The sequence below is a fragment of the Strix uralensis genome, chromosome 15, assembly GCF_047716275.1.
Source record: "Strix uralensis isolate ZFMK-TIS-50842 chromosome 15, bStrUra1, whole genome shotgun sequence".
In the NCBI taxonomy this organism is placed as follows: Eukaryota; Metazoa; Chordata; class Aves; order Strigiformes; family Strigidae; genus Strix; species Strix uralensis.
This window is the reverse complement of record NC_133986.1, coordinates 22,173,479-22,192,244: the sequence shown is the minus strand read 5'-3', so window position 1 is coordinate 22,192,244 and position 18,766 is coordinate 22,173,479. Positions and strand designations below refer to the sequence as shown.

Sequence of the window (18,766 nt, the reverse complement as noted above, 5' to 3'; positions counted from 1 at the left end):
AACCCCCTCAGTGTGCCCCAGTATGTCCCAGTGCCCCCCAGTACATCTTAGGGACCCTCCCAGTGCCCCCCACTATGTGCCAGTGACTCTTCTAGTGCTCCCCAATATATCCCAGTATGTCCCAGTGCCCTGCAGTATGTCCCAGTAACCATCCCAGTGCCCCCCACTGTCGTTATTGAGACGGACACGACAAACACCGAATTGTGCAAACGTGGCTACTTTATTGTTCTAACAAGCCTTTTTATAACTTTATGAAGAGTACGTGTCCATATCTGATTGGTTTAATTACAGACTAACAGTTCATGGTTGGATGAGTTCTCTGCTGCAACCTCGATACCCTTCCTCTCCTTGCGGTCAGGCAGTTCCTTACTCTTGTTTACGCAGCTCCTCTCAGGACGTTCACGCCTCTTCAGGGTACGTGGTTATCTGCTCAAGGTCAATATCAAACTTACATTCTGATCCCTCAGACCAGCCGAGGTCTCCCATAGTACCAGTACTGGTTCCCAGCTCCAAGCACGGAAGAGATACTGGGCGGCTCAGGCCGCATGCTCTGCCCAAGCCAGAAGGTCACTGGGGCACAAGAGGCAGCCCTGGCTCTGAGCTCAGGGGGGAGCAGTGGGGGAGGCTCCCACGCCCCAGCCTTACCGTGGGTCCTGGCTGACGGTGGGATACAGGCAGGTACCCCTGCAGTGCACCTGGTACAGTCGCTTTGTCCCCAGGACCTCAAAATGCAGCGTCTGGTCAAACTGCCCCGGCACCGTGGAGCTGAACTGGACCTTCAGTTCCACCTCCCCGTGGGCAGGCACTATCCACCGGCAGCTGCTCAGCCTGGCAATTAAAGAGGAGGCTTCAGACATTGCTAACGAGCAAATGGGAGAAGGAGGAGGCTCATGGACTCGCCATCCCGTGGAGGCACCGGCAGAGGGTCCCTGCGGAGCTGGGGATGATGGAGCCCGTTTGGCAAGATGGATGTGAAGCAGAGGGATCACCTCCTCCCTCACAGCTCACCTGACGTATTTCCCCCGGGATGGGACCCTGTCCACGTCGCTTTGGTGCGCGTCGGGGGGCTGCGTGGGTGCTCCCGTGCCCGGCGCCTGGCGACCTCTCCTGCCCCGGCTGGAGCTCCGCTTCTGCCTCACAGCCTTCCGCCTGCCCGCGGCTTTCTCCTTCCCCGACTGGCCCCCGCTTGGCGTGACCTGCTCCTCTGACACCTTCACACCAAGGGAGAGAGGAAAGGGAGAGAGGTGAGACCTGCCCCGAGACACCCCCATCCTGGAGAGAAAGCTGCAGGTTTGGTAACAGACAGGAGAGAGAATAAACCACCAACCCCCTCTGCCCATGGATTTGGTCTTCCTTATGGGACTTTGTTTCGCCTACAACACCCCTCCCTCCCCAGGACCCTCTCCTCAAGGGAAGTTGAAGGTTTTAGCTGATTTTTTTTTCTCTCATCTCACAGAACTGCCCTATGTCTCAAGCAGAGCTGTCTCTTTTAAACAGACAGGAGGGATGCCTGCAGACACGGGGCCCCGTCATGTCTTCACTGCCCTTCCACAGTGATCCTCTTCCATCCCACCTGCCCCCCATGCCCCCACCCAGCCTGGCCCCTGCCCTGGCACCTTCACTGCAGGCACAACGGGGACATCCAAGAAACTTCTGGTTTCCTTCTTTCCTTCTTCTGCAGTGGCACTTTCTGGCACCACAAAGGCGAAGTGCTCGAGGGCTTCTCCTGCTGCAGGGACCATCCGCTTCTCCGGGTAGCGGATCACAGAGTAAAAAGCAGTAGGTGGAATGGGAGGCCCCGAGGGACCCAGTCCCAGGTCATCCAGGATCTAAAGCATAAGAGAAAACCCTGTTTATACTCCCGTGGCCTTCATCCTCACACTTCCTGAAAGGCACTCAGCTTTTGGCAATGGGTTTTTTTATTTAGATGGAGTACAGTGCTTTTTTGTGCACAGTGGGGTGGGCAGGCTCCAGAGCAGTGCCAGGACCTACAAGTGGGACCTAGAGAGAAACCTCAACTCTGAGTGACTCAGCTGAAGGAAACAATGACCAGGAGTTGCCCTGCCCTGGGACCATTTTTAATGATTTCCAGACTGGGAAACTCTCCAAACAGAGAGGATGTTCCAACAGAGAGCCCTCCCTCTTCCCACCCATCTGGGGGATGGCAAGAACTTCCCCAGCCACGTGGCTGCTGTGAAGCCATCGTGGAACATCATCAGTGGCCTGGACAAGGGTATGTGCTGTTGTCACCTGGTGGGACACAATGCACCAGGGCCCAGACCACGGCAGGCTCAGCATCTGAGCCTCACAAGGGCTTTACCTGCTCTGCCGCTGGCAGCTTGCCGCTCTCCAGGATCGCCCCAGTCACATCTGCAGAGCTCAGCACCTGGATGTCCAAGCAGGGCACCCCAACGTCCTGGCCTCTGGCTGACCCTTCCGCACCTTCCCCTTCCAGCCCAGATAACTCGGAGTCCTCAAGAGCCTTCAGTTTTTCCAGATGCTCATTCTCTCTGTCCTGCCGGCTCCCCTGCCTGGATAAATGCCGGCGCTGGCCTTGTACTTGGTGCTGCACCACCTCTTGGTTCAGAGGGGACAGCAGGATACCCTGAGCCCTGTCCCAGGATGACAAAATATGCGTGACATCCCTCTGCGATGCCTCGTAGATCTTAAACCTCAGGGCCAAGTTCTTCTCGCTGTCACTCTGCGCCTCGGTTTTGGTTTCCCCCTGTTCTGGGTCTGCAGGTTGCACAACCTCCACTGGGCAGGCATCTGTCGGGGGAGCCTTGCTCTGCTTTTTCTTATCTTCCTTGTCACTTGCAAGAGAGTCTGCGTGCTCCTTTGCAGATCCCTTCTTCTCTCCCCCCTTGGTGACATCGGACAGGTTGCCGGTGGATGCGCTGGTGTTGCTAGTGGATGCGTTCGTGTTCTGGGCAGGAGGAGCAGGACAAAGCGGTGAGCATTTCAAAGCACCAACTCAAATGCTGTAGGACAGCGGCGATCTTTGCAATAGCACCCCACGCCTCATCTGAGACCTGTGCTAGGTGCTCTACAAATCCCAATTCAGAACGCAGCTGGTACCCAGTTGAGCTCAACTGAAACTAAACTCCCCAGCACCAGACTGATGAGGAGTCCTGCAAACCAGCTGAGAAACAGAACAGCTTCCCCAACCCAGACAGGGACCTTAAGACACCCCCTTACTCCTGTGCAGTCCTCCGGGCACGTTTCTGGTGTGCTGAGCATCCATCCCTGTGTCTGGCTGACACTTTGGGAAGTCTGGCTGCTAATGAATACCTAAAGGGCCTGGTGGTATCTCCTGCCAGTCAGGTAGCAAAAGACCACATCCCAGGCGGGTCATGGCTCAGAGGTGTAAGTCACATGCAGAATGGGGAGAAATGCTGGACTAAAACTATCTAAGGCTTGGAGTTATGTGAAGCCATGACTCAAAGGCAGCATGACCCTAGAAGAACAGCTCTACCCAACAAACCCATGTGAAAATACCCCTGGTGAAGCAGCAGCACGATCAAACACTGGCTGCTGTTTCCCAGCACAGCCCCGTGTGTTGCTGACGGCCAGGTACCCACCCCCAGCACTGCGGGGGGCTGCTGGCTTCGCCAGGAATGGTACGGCTCAGCAGGAGGGTCCCCAGGGCTTTCACTCATCTCTATAAACACAACCACCCACCTGCCTGACTCCAGGATGGCTTTTCTTCCTTGAAGCATTTTCTTTGTCTTTTCCAAGCTTTCTCTTGGCCCACTTAGACAACTTCTTCAGCAATTCTTCCTCCCTCAAGCGTTCTAGCTCCCACCGCTGCTTTTCCTCAAGCTCTCGAGCCAGCCGCTCCATCTCCCTTCAGCAAGACAAACAGAAAACATCCCCGAGAGTCACCGCCAGAAATCTGGGCTCGCTGCAATCCCAGCTGGTCCCACACTTCATTCACTGACCCTAAGGCCAGGCACAACTGTTAGACCAGCTCTGTGGACTTCCCTCAACCTGGGGAGGCTGGGACATCCAAAGTGAGGGAAGTGGGAGGGGACCTCCAGGGCCTGCCAAATCTAGGCTTTGCTGTCACAAGGTCTAAATTGCACTACTTCTCCAATAAGGTCCACCTGGACACCTCCAGCATGCTGCCAAAGACTGATCCACCATTGCTCCACACTGGAGCCTGAAGCTCTCAATATCCAGCTAACAAATCACTAAACCAGCTCACCAATCACTAACACCTGCTTATCCCTGCACCAATACTTGGCTTATCCAGCCCTTCTCCCTGGGCACAGCCTGCTCCTTAGTGAGACTAGCCATACCAATCAGAAAGCAAAGGCTGCAGTAACTGCCCTCCTGCAAAACAGGCTCCAAACAACCAGGCTTCCTGCTGGAACCCAGCTGGGACCATGGGAAACTTGTGCTGCCTGTCCTGGAAATCACAGTTTGAAGCAGCCCTAGTGATCTCCTCCCAGGGAAACAAACTTCAGCTGGGGCTGAAAGAAGTGCTAAAACACAGGCTTGCTTTAAGCAAGTCCCTCCCCAAGTTTCAGGCAGGGGTTAATAGAGGCTTAAGCTTATCCTGTGTATCCTCTTGAACAGGGCTGCTTTGCTGGATCAGAGCTTCTCCCAGGCTCACCTGCTGCTGCAGCTGAAGGTGAGCCTAAGAGACACCAGATTTTGTGGCTGGTGTCACTCAGTAAGGAAAACCCTGGGAGCTCAGCAGTGCAAGGGCCTCACCTACGGCAGGACTGGGATCCAAACCAAGCCAGCACAGCTGCGCCTCACACCAACCCACACCACAACCCCTCTGGTTTGGTGAAGAAGGGCGATGAAGATGAGAAAGAACATAATTAACTTAGAGACACTGGTAAGCACAGTGGCAAGGGAAGCACAGAGCCCAGCTCCCTGCAGCCAGTGTCGAAGCCGAAGGGCTCACCACTAAAACGGAGAGAAGATGTTCTCATCTCACCGGAGGAAGGTCCCTCCTCTGCTGGGAACCAGGGAGGTGGAACTGGCAATCCTTGTGCTGCTGGTAATTAATGCTTTTGGCCTTGGTAACCCCTCTGAGCACAATCAAGGTCTCCGGAGCAGGGAAACCCTTTGGGGACACTATCCTGGGGAGGCACCCATAGAAGGCTTACAGACCTTTTCTTCCTCTCACGCTTGACTTGCAGTATACTGTTATCAAAGTGAATTTTCTCCTCCTCGGTGAGGGCATCATACTCGTCCTCTTCCATCTCCCAGAGACGTGCTTTCTCCCTCCTGGCAGCTTCTTCCCGCTCCCGTCCTTCAGCACAGACCAGAGAAGAAACCATCAGTGCCTGCAAGCAGAGCTTGCTGCTCTGGGTGAGCTGCCAGGATTCACAACTCTGTCCTGACCCAGCCTGTCATCCTGCCAGGAGATACTGGCGAGCTCACATCCCTGCTTCAGAATTCAGATAAGCCCCAAACTATCGCTGGTCAGTGAGTTCCCATGCCTTGCCTGGCTCACATGCACCAGCACTGTGGACAGCTGGCCAGTGATTAGTTATTGAGCCACAACAGCTTGCACTTGTGCCCAAGCTTTAATGTTAGAGACTGAGGTCAGCCTCAGCATTGCTGTATTTTAAGCAACTGTGAGCTGAGTGCTGGCTACACCGAGGCAGAAGGTGGAAGGATTAATAAAAACATCTCTTACAAGTTCTGCTGGTAACCCAGATACACACGGGTAAGGCTGAGGGCTTGAGAGAGAAGATTTCAGAGTTACGGAGATGAAGAGTCTCACCTTCCTGCTCTTTTGCGGCCATCTCCCTGGCTTTCCAAGAAGCATAATCCTGGAACAGGTTCACAAAATAGATGTGAGGCCGATTTCTGACAGCTTTGAGCAGGCAGAGGAGAGCAGATGCTGTGTTGCGTGCAAAGGGGGTCTCCAGGCCATCAAACACCACTCCCTGGTAGCAGTCACTCAGCTGCAGATAAAGTCAAAAAGGAAGAGAAAGTCAGCTGTCGCACGCATTGGGCTCTCAGCTAGTCACTAAAGCCTGATGTCAGAGATCACCAGCCATCACAGTTCCAAGTGCAGCAGCTCAGACAAGCTCTGATCTTTCCCCATGCTCTGCCAATTTATGTCATCTGCAGCTTCACCCACGGATCCCTGCACGCAGCCCAGGACTCCTCCAAGAGCAGGCACAGCCCTCCTCCTCTCTGAATTGTACCTCGCTGCCTGTCTCCCTGTAGCAAGAACGTACCATTTGCCCCCACCCCACGTACCTGCAGCCTTTCAGAGAGGATGGCCACCAGCAGGTCCTCGGGCAGCACGCAGCTCCTAAAGCCCAGCTCTCCTGATGTGCTGCCACTGATGCTCAGCTCTCGCTGCGCAGGAACGCAGGGAAGGGGAGAGTGGTGAGAACTTGATGAGCCCTGCAATGTTGAACACCACAAGAAAAATCAACCACTTTGGAAACCCCCAAACAATTCCAACTGCTGGGCTTGGAGCTGGGGTTTCTCACTAGCAGGAGACTAGAACAAAACTGCAGGCCAGCAGCTCCAGGGGACCACGCAGGAGGGTGCATCCATGGCCAGCAGAGACCCAAGCTCGCAAGCCCCCAGCGCAGCATCCCGCAGCTTTGCCCACCGCTGCAGCCACGTTAGCCAGGACTGCACTTTGCCAACAATCTGTTAAGATGCCGCAGAGTTTTTCTGCCAGAGCACAGGGTTTCATTCCCACCCCGAGCCATGCCCAGCCTGCCCAGCTGGCTCTCTGCACTATAGACCCCCGCACCAGGCTGTGGGTGATGCAGAGCCTCCACTGGAAGCGGCTCCTTCACTTCTCAGAGGCAACAGAAAGGTCCCAGGCATTAACCAGTGCAGATCGTGCTTCACCTGGGAGCCTGTCAGATCCATCAGATGCTGTTTCTGGGATTGGGGGGTGGGGCCATCTGTCGTCTTCTTGCCCGCCGCAGCGCTCACCTGGCCTCGGGACCTGACGGACCGCAGGCTGAGTTTGCCCACAGAGCTGGACCGTCTCATGTCTAGGCTGTGCTTGGCCTTGGTGCTGAACTGCAGGCTGAGGGACGCATCTGTGTTGTGACCTGTGGAGGGGACAGACGCTCAGTGGGGAGCAAGCAGGCACCTTCCACCCCAACGGGCACAGCCCAGCGCCCTGGCAGGGACACGGCCATTGTTCCCCAGCCTGCTGGGCACTAGCAGCACCCATCTCCAGAAGCAGCTCCTGCCCTGCTTCTCTTATTAGCATGGTAAAGCACACCATCTGATACTGGATTTTAAAGCCAGAGAGTTTTTAAGGCACAGCTCTGCGTCCCTCCTCACAAATGTGCACGCAGGTGACACTGCACAGTAGCTCCCCTATGGATCAAGCCAAGGCTCCACCATCCAGGAGCATCATTTCTGTACCTTGCACCCATCCTGCATTCTCACATGGAGATGGTAACATGCAGCCCTGCCCCAGCTGCATCCCCCATCTCCACTGGAGCTAAATCCTCTGCATGGGATAACCCCACCTGGGGCCCAGATCCTTCTTCCTTCCATCAGCTCCCAACCCAACCAGGTTCAAAGCTGAGCAATGCAAAACTTCCCCCACCAGAACCAGGGTCTGGCCTCACCCTGCAGAGCGCGGGGCACCAACTGCCCAACCAGGTTTTCTAAAAGTCTCTGGTCTCAGGTGGAGAACAGCACCACATGCACGAGCTGCGTGACCTGACAGTGTGTATAGGAAAACCTCTGGAGAAAAGAGCTCATCTGCAGCATGTCTCATCTGAAACTCTGGGAGGTTATTCTTCCCTTCCTCTCATGTTTCTGAAGCCACACTCAGAGTCAGTTGTCTAGTACTTAATGAGCAGCTTCAGAGGGCTGCTTCGTTGTTAAAGTGGGCAGCAGTTCTGCCTGATGGCCACAAGGAGCCAGCTGGATTCAGCTTTGAGGAAATATAAAAAAACCCTGAGAAAAATACAGATGTGCTTCACCACTCCTAGGAAAAGGAGTATGGGCTGAGAAGCCCAGAGGCAGTAAAAGTGCCCCTGTCTGAGCCCTTAAAACAGAGATTATTTTTTTAATAACATGAGATGCTTTACGAAATGGCTTTGCATTTCTACATGCTGCACTCATGTTCCCTAGGAGACCCAATGGCTGTCAGCCTTCCTCTCTGGAGCAAGCAGAAGTGGATGGTCATGGTGGGTTTCTGAAGCGCTGCTCTGGGTCCAGCATTTCTCCTTACCAGCATCCTCTGCCTCCTTGCAGCTCTGCTTGATGGCAGCCCTGATGCACAGCTCCCGGGCGCGCAGCCCTGCTGAGCTTCTCCTGTCCGAGATGGCTTCTCTCACCACGGTGTCGATGGACAAGCAGGCAGCGCCGTAATATTTGGACAGGGCAACCGCTGTCGCTGTCTTTCCTTGAGAGAGAGGAAGACTGCTTGGTGACACTTGCACGTGGAGCATTTCCAGGGACAGGCTCTAGAAAGTCCCCAGACAGGATTTCAAAGTTTCAAGGACAGTCGGAAACCAAGTGCCCCTTTAGGGGAGACCGTGAGGGAGACAGTTGAGCATGGCTAGAAGCGTTGTCCTCTAGAGCCAGGAGGATCACGTCCACCTCACATCCAGCTGAGCACTTTGTCCCTCATGGTGACCTCAACCCTGGGCCAGAACATTGTTTCGAGCCCTGTCCCGCCACCACTCAGAGCGTTCGCCAGCCTGTGCTGGCCGGCACTGCCTCAAACAACGTCTGGGCACGGTCTGGGGGTCAGCGTGGGCGAGGGACTGCTCCCATGAGGCAACACGGGCACTAGGCACTGTGCTCCCACGAAGCAACGGGGACATGGCCACCCTGTGTGGGGGAACGATAGCCTAGCTGTGTGGACACAGGGTGAGCCACAGCCCTTGCCCCAGCTGGTGAAGGCCTGGGACCATTTCATGTACCAGCAGAGCTGCGGCTTACCTTGCTTCGCTTCAACTGGTCAACCAAGCACCACGGCCCACCAGGATGTGTCTCTCCTGCTTCCCCCCTCCTTGCAGCCACGGGCTGCGGCTCACCTACCTGTCAGGGGTGCCCCATGGATGATGACAACGATCCCTCTGCGGTTTCGGGCCGCGCGCCCCTCTGCAGAGATATCGATGCCAAGGTGGCGGGCGATGGCCCTATAGACAGGGCTGTCGGCCAGTTCTCCCGCGGCCGCCTTGCTGCTGGTGATGCTCTGCCGATGCTCTGCTGTGCAGAACCAGATAGAACAGTCAGCCTCCTGCCTACCTATGATCCTGATCATCCTCCCCATCCCCTCAGATCCTGGGAGAGAAGACTCTGCTGAAACCAACACCACACCGAGGTCTCACCATGCCCCTCCTTTAGGCTTGCGCAGATCAGGGTCTGCCCTAGAGGGTGGTCAAGGTGCCTGTTCAGAGTATAGGAAATGGGGTGGCAGAAAGAGGAAAGAGCAAGCATTTGGCAATACCTAAAAGGACTGGGCCAAATCTCCCATGCCCTGTCAACATGGTCCTCATGGGAGTTTGGTCCCAGGTCCTGCTGAGTAAGGGGGGGACAGGCAGAACCAGGCATTTTACACCGTCCCAAGGGAGAGGCTCCATTTGCGGATCAAGCGATTATCCAAAAGCTGGATGCTTTAGGAGTATTATACCAGGAGATGTAGCTGGGCTCTGAATTCACCATAACAGCATTTGCAAAGAGCTCCCACCTTTGCCCTTAGGAGGTCACCAAAAGCCATCTCGGCTTGCAGTGTCACACAGGACAGAGAGCGCGCTGCCCTGCCTAGGAAAGGGAGCAGCATCATCCTGATCCCAGCAGCTCCCGGGGGAAAAGGTGCTCATTTGGCAAAACTGGGGAGAACCTCTCTGGCCTCTCACTTGTCCCTGCCCTGTCTGCAACATTACCCATCCCCTGTCTTTTCTCAACACCTTCCTCCTCCTCCACATTCAGATTTAGAGTCCACCTTGTTGGACTGGCTTTCATCAAACACGGAGGGGAAAATGAATGAGCTCTGGGATGAGACAGTGTGAATGATCCCAGCACAGGACTTTCTTCCTTGATCTGACAGAGACTGGACATCTTCAAAGTTTGCTGAGGAGGAAGGACACGGGGAGGGAAGAAGAGGGTGGACATGGCCAGGCAATCTGTTCTTTGCCATTTGCCACTTTGCACGGCCACGTGCAAAAGATGGAAAGTTTCCCACGGAGAAGTCTGTCCAGGCTGTCTCTGCCCTCGGGGGGATTTTGAGTTTGTGCTTTTGGTGCTGGGAAGGAGCAAATATAAGATAGCTGGTGGTATTAGACCTGGTCCTGCTGGCTGAAGAACTCACCCAATCCTACTTTTTGTGGTTAGGGGACACAAGAGGACAACATGATTATCTCCCCGGTCCATGGTAGGCAGATATGAGCTTGCTTTGGCTGCACTCAGGGCTGGTAGGGGATGCGTGTTACAAGCCACAGACCTTCACGCTGGAATTCCTCCACCAAGCTGGGGAATGGGTGGCTGCTAAAAGCCTGGGCTTCCCACGGAGAGCTCGGGGCATGCGGGCTGGACTCCCCGCTGTGTACACACTCAGGACAGCCAATGCCAAACCCTCACCGTTGTCCTGGTCTGCTGGTTCCCCAGTCTTGGACTTCGTCTGCTCATCCTGCAGCCTCTTCTGGTCCTGATAATATTCCAGCACCTCAGGGGGCAGCTTCTCACCCGGGGCACGCGGAGGCAGCAATAAGGTGTTGCGGCAATCATAGTCTTTAAGCGTCTGCAGGATCTGTGCATGTAGGGAAGAGAAGCCATATGCAGGACGTGTTTCTAACAACACGGACTATACAAGCCCCTCCACAGTCTGCCAGCAGAGCTGGCTAACCCTGAAATGCCACCAGACTTTGCCCTGGGGACTGTCTCCATCTCCCTGGCAGGAACCTAGGAATGCTGGAGCACTGTGAAGCTACGGGACCGTGCACATGGGGACCAGACCTTCCCTCTCACCTGCTCCTCAGCAAGGTACTGCTGGTCGAACTCCAGCGAGTAAAACTCGATGGGGAACTCGCATGGGTTCTTCACCACCACCGTCCCCTCTGCTCCACAGCTGTATGGCAGCAACGGTCCCAGCTCGAGCACTGGGGGGCTGAACTCCAGCTGTGGCTCCAGCCCACGCCCCGAGACCTGCAGCTGGAGGTGCTGGCTGCTCTGGAAAATGTTAATCTTCAGGTCACTTCTGTAGGACTTCTGAAAAGAGAGAAGCACAGAAAACTCCTCCATGAAGTCCCAGCTGACAGGGCCTCAAGTTCAACTTTTGCCCCAAGGCAGGGGTGTCACCAGTACCTCTAAGGGGAATGGAAAACAGATATTTACTTCCAGCAGGGGCTACAGCATCTGCATGCTGGCTCTGAGTAACTGGGATGAATCCTGGTGTGAAGTGTAACTGGATATTTGGGTGTCAGATGAATCTAAAATGCACTATCAGATGTTTTGACCTAGTCACGAGGGAGTGTGATGCTCATGAGAAAGGTCCTCAGGGTTATGTTGCCCAGACACAGTCCTGGCACTGCTGCATCAGGCAAACATCAGCTCGATGAATGAGGCAGATGAGCTCGCACTGGCTAGAAATAAGGGTCGTCTTCTCTGCTCAGTGTTTGGCTCTGGTCAAAGCCAGACACAAGATGGTTACACCTCTACAGCAATTCAAACATCCCTGGGACTGTTTCCAGGCACGGAAGCACTTGTGTCCATCCTGTTACCCACTGCCAGTTTCCAAGTCACGGTGGCCACAGGCAAACTGCCTTTGGGAACTCCCCATCATTTCAGCTGACTCCCAGACTGCCTGGGAACGTGCAGGCAGGCTGGGCCAGAGCCACAGGGACTGCTGGCAGCACACCACTCCAGGCGACTGTCCTGCCGTGCCCAGGAAGGTGCCTGGTGGCTGTTTTGTCTGCTGGTACCAGCAGCAGGACTTGCCTAGATTGGCCCTTCCAGGGTTATCCCCTGCGAGCGCGCCAGCTGCTCTGCACCAGGGCGTTGCAGCCTCAAACAGGCCCATGCAAGGGGGAGATGAGGGCAAACAGGCAGATTTCCCCCCATGCGCCGAGAGGCAGCCACCCCACCGTTCCCTGATGCTAAGCAAGCTCCCCAGGGGATTTCAAAGCCCCTCTCAGAAGAGTGTGCTGCAGGGGAAACTGAGGCACAGTGGGTACAGGGCTTGCAGAAAGCTCTCTGTGGAGGCAGACGCCGTCTCCTCCTCCCTGTGCTGGGCTCTCGTTACCACACTGCCCTGCCAGACCTCTTGGGGGTGACACTCGCTGATCTCACCTCTTCTGTGGGTGAAAACCTGACTCGCACGTTGCAGCGCTGTCCTGGAGCGAGGGCTCCAGCCGAGGGCAGCGCCTCGAAGACACAGGGCTGGGCCTTCAACTTCTGGGGCACCTTCTGACGCCTCCTCGCTAGCCAATGTCTGTCCACCTGAGAACAAAAAAACAATTGTGTGAGGTCTCCTTGGTCTGTGAGGACAGACCCTCGGTTCCTGCAGTGCTCTGAGACACCGTCATGGTGCTGAGGGCACCCACAGCCAAACCAGCCGAGGCCACCTCTGGCCTAGAACTGGAGGGAGAACAGGCAGGGCAGGCAGATGGGGAGGCACCATCCTCAGAAGAGGAGGAACAGGTGAACCTGACAGAGAAGTGAAGCACCAGCTAATGCACAGGTCCAGGTGACCCAGCCTTGCTCTGTACCCAAAGCCTTCTCAGATGAGCTGTAGCCCAAGTGCTCACGCAGCCACAGGGGCAGAAAGGGCAAGAGAGGCAAAGAAAACCCAACCGAGAAGTTATGTGTTACACACTGTCTGTGCTTTACCTTCTTAACAGGCTCATTGATAGTGATGAGCCAGTTACAGGGGACCTGTTGCTGATTGTGGAGCTGGACAGTTTCTTCCTGGCACTGCCCACACTGGAGAGTGGAGAACTCCAGTCTGTCCCTGGAGACGCAGAGGGATGGCATGGCCACGCTGGCATGGAGGCGGACGTGGAATGTGGGGCCTCCTGCTACCTAGGGAAGGACAGAGCATCCAGCTGAGAGCCCCGGTGACATCTGCTCTGTCACCGACTCTCCACCTGCCCCGAGAGGTGCACGGGCACAGCGGGGTGAGGAAGCACACCGTAGGTACCTTGATGGGCAGGAGCACGTCCACCTCTCCCAGGGGCAGGTTGGCGCTCTGTGGGTCGAAGCGCACTTCAAACATCTTGGTCTCGCAGCAGAGCAGGTGCTTCACGTGGTCCAGATCCACACTGAAACCTTGAACAGATGAAAATAAAGCAGCTGAGATACACAGTCGACATGAACGTGTCACAAGCACGTTGAAGCCATATGTCCTGTCTGGCAGCTCTGCAAAGGACCCCTTTGTACCTGTGGAGAAGACTGCCACTCCTTCTCCCTTGTCACCACACAAGGAGAAAGGGCTTTCACAGCCAGAATCCAAGACCCACAGGGTAAAAAGGAAACATCTCAGTTGAGGAGCTCCAACCATTCCTTCACTAGGCATCCCAGGGAAGGATGCACAGACCTCTCCAAAGGAGAATTTCCAACTAAGATTCCCCCATGCCATGGTGCTCCCTGAAAAACAATTTAGAGGAGGCACCTGATCACCCTTCAGACACGGCGAGTCACCGTTTGCTGGTACTGCAGCCTTACGTCAAGGCCTGTTTCAAAAGCCTGTTTTGATACAACAGAGGGCCTCACAGGCTGTCTTCTCTATAGAGGCTGAACAGAAGTGCTAATGGCATTATGAATTTTAAACAAAGCACTTCCAAACCACAAAGCGTCCATCTGTTTGCAACACAAGCCCATGGAGTGCCCATCAGGTGATGCTCATGGTAGCCAAGAGCAGAAGATGCTGAGAGGTGACCAAGGTGATCAGCCCATCCAGCCCCTGCAGGGAAGTGTTAGGGCAGGCACGGGCAGGCCGGGTCTCTGAGCACTGCTGGCCAGGAGAACTCAGGCTCTAAAGCACCAGGCAGAGGGTCCCAAGGAGGAAAAAGTTATACATACAAGCACTCAAAAAAACTCCCCATGTCCAGTGGCTTAAGCTAATCTGTCAGAGACAGCTCCTTCAAGCCCATGTGAAGTCTCTCCAGCACTGGTTACCTGTGTCATGCAGGACCCGTCTATCAGCGCGGAAGGACACAGGGAACTGCCCGGTGTTGGTGATCCTCATGACGTGCGTGGGGGTGTTACCGAGAATCACGTACCCAAAGTCCAGGAGGTATTCGGGCAGCTCAGCTCTGAAAGGAGGAGTAAGGACAGTCCTTAAACCACAGCCTGGCTACATTTCCAGGAGCATGGAAGATGCAAACAAAGTGAGTATTTCTGGATTCACTGCTGTAAAAACTCAACTCAAGCCCATGAAACCCAAGGTCTGACCCAAGGGTAATAAGACTTTGGTAAGTCACGAGGAGCATAGGACCTAGGTTTTATCAGCTACCAGTGGGACCTTAAAATAAAAGTAGTTTAAAATGAATACTGGTCACAGCTCCTCTGCTACAGAAAGCAGAAAGTAGGTAAGTCCAGTGGACCTCCACTGGTCTCAATGAAACTGCTAAGCCTGGTGTACAGCCCCAGCCTGAAACGGCTTCAGGACCTTGTCATAAGACTCGCCTGCACAGGAAATCTTCACTGCTCTGCAACCAGATCTGTCCCTAAAGCAGCACCAACAAATGCAGTAATCATCACCTACAAGATTCACGGGAGGGTCCTTTTCCAGAGCAATCACACTCGGGAAAGCACATACGTGATCTGTTTTGCAGAGCATCTTCCTGAACTGGAGCCTACCGTGCCCGTGCCTCCTCATGAAGGAGCAGAGGGAAGGTACTGAGGCAAGCCCTGCAGTCCCACCAGCATCCAAGCCACCTGATTTAGGGTTTGTCAAGGGTGTTCCCTACTCTTTTTGCTCAGTGTGGTCTGTTAGCTGGAACAAAGATGCCAGCTTTGAGTTGCCTCTTTCAGAGCTGGTCAGCAGGGATGGTGTTGGTGCTCTCTGAAGGGCTTGATGCTCTGCACTGGACCCCCTCAGCCCTAAGAGCAGGACCCAGCGCCTGTGGGGAGCTGAGTACCTCCAAAGCTCAGGGTGGCTCTGTGGAAGTGAGGACACTCAGCTGCTCACAGGGAGCATGTCAAAGCTACCAGGATCAGGCCCTTTCTGAAGTCCCCACTATCCCCAGCTCTGCAGACACAAGGACCTCTCAGGAGCAGGGGTGCACTGCTGGGTGTTACCCTTGGGGCACCTGGAGATAGGGTACAGGAGGCCCTACTAACTTGAGAAGCCTCCGACGAGCGTGCTGGTCAAAGGCAGTGGCCTCTGGGGGACCAGAGGTGAGAGCTTTCTGCTGCTCCAGGGCATGTTCCTCCATCAGCATCTGCTCCATCTGCATCTGCAGCCGAGGGTCCAGCTGAGGGAAGGAAAGGCAGAGGCTGGTTAGCAACGGTCCTTCCCAAGGCTCCCCCCTGCTTGTGTTGAGAGGGGTGATGGGGTCCTTCTGTCTCGCTGCTCAGTGTCTGTGACACCTCCTGCTCTCTTAGCCAGGGCCTCATCTCAAGGGCAATGAACTCCAGTATCTTCGCCTGCCCAGTCACTGTTACAAAAGCTGATCTGGCCAGACAAACAGACAGACAAGCCAGGAACCTTCTAGAGCTCCAAGTCTTTGCCTGCCCCCAGCCAGTGCCAAAGCAGCTCGGACAAAAGCTCTCTTGTAAAGGGAGCCACAATAACGCTGCTGTCTCTTAGAGGTCAGCCCTGGCAGCACAGTCCCAGGGCACAGTCAGGCTGCTGCTATTAAGCTCTGTAAACCTGGCAGGGCTTGGGTTGTGAGCAGCAAATACCCCAGTGATGACCTACATCTCCATCCCAAAGTACCATAAATTCAATCACTTGAGCAGGGTCTTCAGGATCTCTCCCTGGGGCAGCCCCGGGGGCAATGCTGAGCTGATGCAGGATCATGGGCAGGTTGGGCAGGGAGGTCCCAAGTGCCAGCAGGGCACTGGGAAGCCTGCTGCGGGCAGCAGGGGACCAAATGACACCGGGGGAGGGTGGCACGCGTCAAACGGGGCAGCAGCCATTCTCACCACGGCGTCCAAGGGATCTGGGGGTGGCTCCGTGGCCACAGCCTCCCCCAGAACAACTGCTTCCTCTCTCTGGCTGTCTTCCATCTTTTCTATCACCTCCTTGAGGACCTTCTCATATTTTTCATTTCCTGAAGGAAGAAAACATCCACAAATAGAAGCGTGGCACAGCGCTATTCCCATTTAAGCTGGGAAGCCCCACTTCCCCGATTCTGGCCTCTCCCAGAAACACCCTCCTCAAGCAATGTATGGAAAGTAGATGCTGCGTTTCCTCTATCAACCCTGATGTTCATTCCCACCCATCTTCCTCCCCACATAGGAGCATCTCATCCCCTGCAATGTGACCCAAATCCAATCCTGCCAAAATCCCTGCCAGCCTGTGCTCAGCTTTCCCGAGCATTTCTGTCCAGCCACCACCTTCCCAGGACTCCGACACATGCTGGCAAGCTCTGCAGGATGGTTCATGGGGCAAAGCCCACGCAGGCTCATCTGCCAGAGCCTCAGGAAGCAACCAGGGGGTTGAGTGTTGGTCTGACAGCCCTGAAACCTCCAGGCTCGATGGAGGCAGGTGTGAGCTGCCCTACGGGCATCTGACATGGGGGAGAAACAGGGGACCCTCCTGGGGAGCAGACAGGCCGTGCTCACCTTTGATGTTCCTGGGCAGGTCCAAGTAGATCCTGGGAAAGCTCCCCTCTCCTTTCAGGGAGATTTCTTCTGGTTCTAGGTGACCCACTTGGATCTGGAAAGTCCTGCAGAAGGCTCCAGGCACTCCTGGCAGGTAATAGACTTTCAGGACTTGCTCCTGGCCAGGTCCAATGTAACCCTGCAGGGTGTGGGAGAAGAGGGAGGGAATGAACCAAAGAGGGTTTGGTGGAGGGATGGCTCAGACGACAGATATGCTGAGAAGAGAAGGCAGGTTCTCATATATAAGAAAGATCAGACAACATCGCCTTCTAGCTTTCTTGTACCCAGAAGCTGAAGTCTCCTACACCAGGTCCTTCAGAGGGCTCATAGGGATGCATTCCCCCAGGACAGACCCACAGACCACCCCTTGCTCAGCATGAGCACAGCTCTGCCCCTAGCGGTGTTTACCCTCTGCTAGCAAGAGCCAGACTGAAGAAATAAAAGCTCTTTTACCAGCCACTATGCAAAATAAGTGAAGTGCCCACACTCTCAGCATGGCCAGCAGCTCCTGCCACAGCACATCAGCGGTTCCCAGGCTGGTGTTGAAGGGCCTGACCCCTTATAATGATCCCAGCCAAACACCTCCTGCCTGTGCAGTTACACCGGGGGTGCGTGAGCCTACCCAGGCTCATGGTGACCTGCAAACATGCATCTCTGGAAAGGCAGGAGCAGAGACTAGGACGAGATCTAGGAAAGGTGTTGCCAGGAAGGGCACCTCCTCTCCGGGCTTCCAGAAAGGCTGCCTGAGCCCCAGGCTAGGCTCCCGCCAGCCAGGCTGAGAGCAAATGCAAGCAGACAGCAACAGAGCCCTGGGTGAGGGACACAGCCACAGCTTTCCTCGGCTTGCCCTCTGCACACTGGGCTGGACCCTCGGCTCCTCACTCCCCTTCATGCTGTAGGGAGAAGCTGCTGAGTGGGACAGATCCTGCCACTTGGTCCCCTGAGCCCCTGGTGCAGCGCAGAACACAGCTGCAGCGAAAGCCAGCCCTGCCAAGCTGCCAGCGCCAATGGGGCTGTCACAGCAACTGACTGCGCGGGTCCGAGCAGAGCTGGGTCTTTGGAAGCTCTCAGCAAGAGGGCATCAGTGTGTCACCCCTTGTAGGAGACAGGCATGAGGAAATGTGAACACCTTTGGCTTCCTCTTCCCACTACAAAAAGGGACTAGACAGGAATGCTGCTCCAGCCCAAAGACAGCCACACAGGACTGAGAAGTTGGGATGGTGGGATGCTGCACACTCCTCTCCTCACTGTTCCAGCCCTGCTCCTGCCTGGCCCCCTCACTGCCCCACAAAGCTGCTGCGGAGCAGCAAAGCTGGGGGAGTGGGGGACCGGTACAGGGGCTGCTACAATTTCTGGCAAAGCAGCTTCATGCCCAAGTGAGAGCATTTAAGTCCCGCTCAGTGCTGGCAGGGGGCTGGCAGGGTGGGCTACAGGCAGGGACAAGGAGTAAGCCCTGTCCAACCACACACCCTGGGAAAGGTGACTCTCAGGAGAGCCGGCACAGTCCAGCCCCAGTGCCCGCACAGCCGGAGCACTCAGCAGTTGGGGTCCCCAGAGCCCCCAAAGCGCTGGTGCCTCTGGCCGGTGGCTGCTGTGTGACAGCAGGGTCACCCGCCGGCAAAGGCCGTGAAGGCGTCGATTAGGACCACGCTTGCTTGACCCTCCCTGCCCCCCAGCAGCAGCTGCTTACAGCCCTGTCTCCCCTGTCTGCTTTTGTGGGTTGTTTTCTTTTTTTTTAATTTTGTTTTTTTCCCCTACAACCCCCTCCTGGGCAGCCTGACCCAGAGCCAGGGTCAATCACTCACGCCACCTCCATACTCACTGTGCTGGGCAGGACCAGGGGCACGCCGGGCAGAGGGCTGTCTGCGGTGCCCGCGCTGGGCCTTAGCACCACGTAGGTGAATCCCATCTTCCCGCTGTTCTGCAGGGTGACCTCTGCTTCGGTGACTTTGTTAAACAGCTGAAGAGAGGACAGAGGAGTGGGAAGCTGAAGGCACAGGCCTGATACTGGGAACCTCCTTCTGCT

General features: G+C 55.5%; 1 protein-coding gene across 1 annotated transcript in view; it reads right to left on the bottom strand.

The window, feature by feature from the left end:
- Nucleotides 1-357: 357 nt before the first annotated feature.
- LOC141950100 (hydrocephalus-inducing protein homolog) overlaps nucleotides 358-18,766 on the bottom strand; it is an 88,126-nt gene continuing 69,717 nt past the window's right edge. Inside the window, exons 26-47 of the mRNA XM_074884501.1 lie at nucleotides 18,563-18,700; nucleotides 16,702-16,879; nucleotides 16,060-16,187; nucleotides 15,253-15,386; nucleotides 14,086-14,222; nucleotides 13,109-13,236; nucleotides 12,799-12,990; nucleotides 12,259-12,408; nucleotides 10,939-11,178; nucleotides 10,552-10,720; nucleotides 9,010-9,180; nucleotides 8,195-8,368; nucleotides 6,931-7,052; nucleotides 6,232-6,327; nucleotides 5,747-5,930; nucleotides 5,128-5,269; nucleotides 3,682-3,847; nucleotides 2,321-2,926; nucleotides 1,617-1,829; nucleotides 1,009-1,211; nucleotides 646-828; nucleotides 358-426 (exon numbers count right to left, since the gene is read on the bottom strand). Of these exons, the coding sequence (XP_074740602.1) occupies nucleotides 423-426; nucleotides 646-828; nucleotides 1,009-1,211; nucleotides 1,617-1,829; nucleotides 2,321-2,926; nucleotides 3,682-3,847; nucleotides 5,128-5,269; nucleotides 5,747-5,930; nucleotides 6,232-6,327; nucleotides 6,931-7,052; nucleotides 8,195-8,368; nucleotides 9,010-9,180; nucleotides 10,552-10,720; nucleotides 10,939-11,178; nucleotides 12,259-12,408; nucleotides 12,799-12,990; nucleotides 13,109-13,236; nucleotides 14,086-14,222; nucleotides 15,253-15,386; nucleotides 16,060-16,187; nucleotides 16,702-16,879; nucleotides 18,563-18,700 (3,858 nt within the window). The 3' untranslated portion in view covers nucleotides 358-422. The remainder of the gene's footprint in view (nucleotides 427-645; nucleotides 829-1,008; nucleotides 1,212-1,616; nucleotides 1,830-2,320; nucleotides 2,927-3,681; nucleotides 3,848-5,127; nucleotides 5,270-5,746; nucleotides 5,931-6,231; nucleotides 6,328-6,930; nucleotides 7,053-8,194; nucleotides 8,369-9,009; nucleotides 9,181-10,551; nucleotides 10,721-10,938; nucleotides 11,179-12,258; nucleotides 12,409-12,798; nucleotides 12,991-13,108; nucleotides 13,237-14,085; nucleotides 14,223-15,252; nucleotides 15,387-16,059; nucleotides 16,188-16,701; nucleotides 16,880-18,562; nucleotides 18,701-18,766) is intronic.